The sequence below is a fragment of the Gekko japonicus genome, unplaced genomic scaffold, assembly GCF_001447785.1.
Source record: "Gekko japonicus isolate JY-2015 unplaced genomic scaffold, Gekko_japonicus_V1.1 scaffold7115, whole genome shotgun sequence".
NCBI lineage: Eukaryota > Metazoa > Chordata > Lepidosauria > Squamata > Gekkonidae > Gekko > Gekko japonicus.
In genome coordinates, this window is record NW_015170494.1 from 14,948 (window position 1) to 19,638 (window position 4,691).

At 52.6% G+C, this 4,691-nt stretch overlaps 1 protein-coding gene across 1 annotated transcript in view; it reads right to left on the minus strand.

Moving 5' to 3' along the window:
* Positions 1 to 4,264, minus strand: part of GLTSCR2 (glioma tumor suppressor candidate region gene 2) — a gene marked incomplete at both ends in the record, with an annotated part of 19,202 nt that extends 14,938 nt beyond the window's left edge. The window contains 3 exons of the mRNA XM_015418324.1: positions 1,631 to 1,839; positions 3,318 to 3,402; positions 4,200 to 4,264. Coding sequence (XP_015273810.1) covers positions 1,631 to 1,839; positions 3,318 to 3,402; positions 4,200 to 4,264 — 359 coding nt within the window. The remainder of the gene's footprint in view (positions 1 to 1,630; positions 1,840 to 3,317; positions 3,403 to 4,199) is intronic.
* Between the last annotated feature and the right edge of the window lie 427 nt (positions 4,265 to 4,691).

The window sequence follows — 4,691 nt, forward strand, 5'->3', positions numbered from 1 at the left end:
CGGGTGTAATCGCTTTACAACCCCCCCCCCCACCCCCCGTCTGATCGCTCTCCACCGTTGTAGAGCCACTTCCGTTCGGAAGCCAAAGGCTTCCGATTTTCGCCCACCATTTTTTTTTTAGGTCGGCAATATGTGCTTGGGCGAAGCTTCACTCCGGCGTTTCTTTTAAAAAAAGAAAAGGTCCTTAGCTTAACGTTTTAGAGGAGTCCGGGACCTCAGGGAGGTCAGTTTGCTCTTTAAACGTTAAAGGTAAGTCCGCTCTTCAGGGCATGCTTTTCTGGACGGGGTGTTCTGCGCATGCACGAAAATCGCCATTCTGTGGATGGCTGCCTATGCGCATGCGCAAACTGAGTTTTAAAAAAACACAAACCACAGATGCCCGCTGTGTGTGAACAGGCATACAGCGATGGGCTCCGCAGACAGGAGGTTAAGTGTGATCGCGTTTCAGCCGGCATAAACTGCAACGGTTCCAACCGGTACAGTTTATGCCGGCTGAATGCACCCATACAGTGGTATCCCCCGCCTGTACGCACAGGAGTGGAAGCTGGGCAACAAAGAAAGCAGACAGGAAGGAAGTCGATTCCCTTTGAAACGTGGTGCTGGGGGAGAGCTTGACGGATACCGTGGACCGCCCAAACGACAAGACGGTGAGTTGTAGACCAAATCAAGCCTGAACTCTTCCCAGAAGCTAAAATGACTAAGCCAAGGCCATCGTGCTTCGGTCACACCGTGGGAAGACGAGAGTCACTGGAAAAGCCGATCATGCTGGGCAAAGTGGAAGGCGAAAGGGGAGGGATCGACTCAGCCAAGGAGGCCACAAAGGCCCTCGGCTTGCCAGACCTCAGCAAGGCTGCGGCCCAGACGGGCTCATCGGCTGGCATGCCAAAAGCCCAAGAATGAACACAGCCCGCTGAGGTTCCAAAAGCAGGCGGAACATTTTCTTGCAATACCCAGGTGGCCGGACTCACCCAACCGCCTCAGACCGCAGGGGGCAAAACAGAAGAGCCCCAAAGGAGCAGAGGCGCAAAAACAATACTGCGAGCGGAATCAACAGCGGCAGGCCACGTTTTACATTCATTGCCCAGCTTCCACTCCTATGCGTACAAGCGGGGAATACCACTGTATGAGTGTTCTTGCTCTTGGTCACCAGCAACACATCCTCACACTTAAAAATCTTGGGTGAACCACCATTACGTTTGGTGTAGCGGTTAGGAGCGCGGACTCTAAATCTGGGGGATCCGGGACTGGATTCCCCCACGCCTCCCCCATGCGACCAGCTGGTGTGACCTTGGGTCAGTCACAGTTCTCTCGGGAGCAGTCCTCAAAAGAGCTCTCTCAGCCCCGCCTACCTCACAGGGTGCCTCTTGTGGGGAGGGGGGTGGGAAGGATTTGCTAGACATCTTCCACGAATTTATCTAATCCCTTTTTAAAGCTATCTATTCCTGTGGCCATCACTACATGCTCCGGCAGTGAATTCCTCCTTTTAAATACGCTCTGGGTAATGTAATATTTCCTTTGGTCCGTCCTGAACCTACTGCCCGTCTCCCTAGCCGAAACCTCCCTGACTCAGTTTCCTTCCCACAGTGAAGAGCAGCAACACGGAAGTCTCTGCCTCGCTCCTTTCTCTTACTTGAGTCCGACCAGATGTCATAGAACGCCCTGGAGGGACTTGTGGCGCTTCCGGGTCCCAGGGAAGAGGTTTTTTCCGCCGGTGCTTTCCGCAACCTCTCCTGGAGGAGCCTCTCCTTCCGGGGCACCACCCCCTTCTCGGCCAGCTTCTCCCACAGCTGCTGCTTCCGCTTCAGCTTCCTGGCGTTGGGGACTTGGTGGGCGAGGATGCTGGGGAGGAAGACGAGCTCAGGGTCACGGAGGAGTCTCAGAGTGGCTTACAAACTCCTTCCCCTCCCCCTCCCCACAAAAGACACTCTGTGAGGCAGGCAGGGCTGAGAGAGCTCTGAACAGAGACTGCTCTTTTTCAAGGACAGCTCTTATCAGAACTACGGCTTGCCCAAGGTCATCCAGCCAGGTGCATATGGAGGAGTGGGGAATCAAACCTGGCTCTCCCAGATTAGAGTCCATGCACTTAATCACGACACCAAACTGGAGAAGGGGAGACTGGATTTATACCCCGCCCTTCACTACCCGACGGAGTCTCAGAGCGGCTTACAAACTCCTCTCCCTTCCCCTCCCCACAACAGGCACCCTGTGAGGCAGGTGGGGCTGAGAGAGCTCTCGACAGAAACTGCTCTTTTTCAAGGACAGCAGTGCCAGAACTATGGCTTGCCCAAGGTCACCCAGCCAGGTGCAAGTGGAGGAGTGGGGAATCAGACCAGGCTTGGAACTGTAGCAAGTTTAACTTTTCTGAAGTTAATATTGTTCAGAATATGTTAAATGATATCTACATGCCATGTTCCCTGCAGGCTGAGTGAGTGTGAGCCAGCTCACAGTTTTTGAGCCTCCGGCTCACACATTTTTATCTTAGCTCAGGAAGGATGGCTCCAGAGCAAACTAATTGATGCAGCCGCCAAATCGCTCGCTCACAACTTTAATGCCGGGAGCTCACAAAGTAGAAGTTTTGCTCATAAGACTCCACGGCTTACAGGGAGCATTGCCTATATGACTATGTCATGTGAGATGCGCTTCTATTTCTGCAAGTAAAATTTCTTTCTCGTGTTCCCACTGGAGTCAGATCATCTTTGTCATTTGCCTGAACAGGATTTTCCCCTTAACTGGGAAACATGATGGGCTGGGGATACTACGTAAAGCTTCTGTGCTGCCAAGGCAAATGATTTTAAACATTTAACCCAATAAAGGGATCTTATTGGCAGTCAATTTCCAGAAGAAAGAGGCCTCGGAGAAGGAAGGCTGCGTGCAGAAGTGTGCCGTCCTTCAAGGAAGATTCCACAGGGCTCTAGAAGGTGCTTCTAAAGGATCTAGAAAGCATGTTTCGTGAAGAAAAATGGAAGGAACTTGCCCTCAAAGAAAAGAGGGGGAAAGGTAGACAATTTTCTAACCATTATGTGGCCAAAAGGGAAGACAAGCTCTTCACTATCAGACAAAGATGAAAGCTTTAGAAAAGAATCAAAGTTATGTTAGTCAAGTATTAGATGCACGTTTCCTGAAAGCAGCTTAGCAAACCGAGAGCTGAAGGAAAGCATGGGAGAGCTACTGGGTAGGAAAAACCCCCCCCCCCCCACCGCAGTTTGGACCAAGCCACACCCTCCCAGTTGTCTCTCCAAGTGACGAGCTCCCTTTGTGCGACGTGCAGCAGAAGGAGCGAGCGACAGGGGTCCCTGGGAGAAGACGGGGTCACTCACTCTTTGGGGGCCGGCACCTTGGAATCTATCTGCAGGATCAAGTCGACCTTCAACGGTTTCTCTTTGGCACGGTTCTGTTTGCGGTCTGGGACAAAGACGGGACAGACTCGGTCAAGAAAAGCACAGCCAAAAGACAAAGACAGGAGCAATAAAAGAAGCTGAAATCAGCACTGACTCGACTCCCTTCCCAGAGGAACCGGGAACTTTGGCACCTGCCCTCTCCCCTAACTCACTAGCCTTCTTGCCAGCAACTAGTCCTGTGACTGTTCCAGTGCAGCCACCCAAAGAGGACTGCTGAGAAATTACGGCCAACACCCGGTCAGCGTGCTCTCCTTCAGCCTTCGAGCTGAAGGCTACGGATGAACGATATCCTCAAGGGACATATCAAGCTGTCTTATATCAAACCAGACCCTCGGTCCATCAGGGTCAGTCTTGCCTACTCAGGCCGGCAGCCGCTCTCCAGAGGCTGAGGTCTTTCCCATCACCTCCTGCCTGGTCCTTTGAACTGGAGATGCCGGGGATTGAACTTGGGACCTTCTGCATGCCAAGCAGATGTTTTTCCACTGAGCCACAGCCCCTCTCCATGGCTCTCCATGTTCTCAGGCTGAGGTCTTTCCCATCACCTCCTGCCTGGTCCTTTGAACTGGAGATGCCGGGGACTGAACCTGGGTGCCAAGCAGATGCTCTACCACTGAGCCACGGCCCCTCCCCTACGATGGCCTCCAGTACCAGGACGACAGAGTACACGCAGCTCCTGGGTCATTCAGTGCAGCCATCAACTGATCCGCATCCCTCAAACCCAGCCTCCCGTCTCTCCGATTCCGCACTCTTACCCGCAGTGACTCACGTACACACACACACGGTTCCGCAGCAAGTCCTCACCTTTCTCCTCATCGCCGGTATCCACAAAGAACAAGCTCTCATCCGGCTTCTCTGACACGGGGCCACTGGAGAGAAGAGAAGAATCAGAAGAGTCATTCAACGCCCATTTTGGCTTTCTATACCAACAACTGTTCTCGGCATGTATGCATATCTATGAACTAGTGACTGCTAAGGAAGACCCATTCGCCTGGTCTTGTTCATTGAGTTTGTGGCCTAATTTGTATGGCATCGACCTGTGGATATTGGTTTGTGTTAATTAACGTACACTGAGGCCTGCTGAGGCTGGTGCCAGGGATCGAAACTGGGACTTTCCTTGTGCCAAGCAGAGGCTCTTCCATTGACCCACGGCCCCTCTCCACGGCCCCATAAAGCTGCTTTATACTGAGTCATGAACACCCATAAAGCTGCTTTATACTGAGTCAGACCCTTGGTCCATCAAGGTGAGTACACTCTATTCAGTCCAGCAACAGCTCTCCAGGGTCTCAGGCGGAG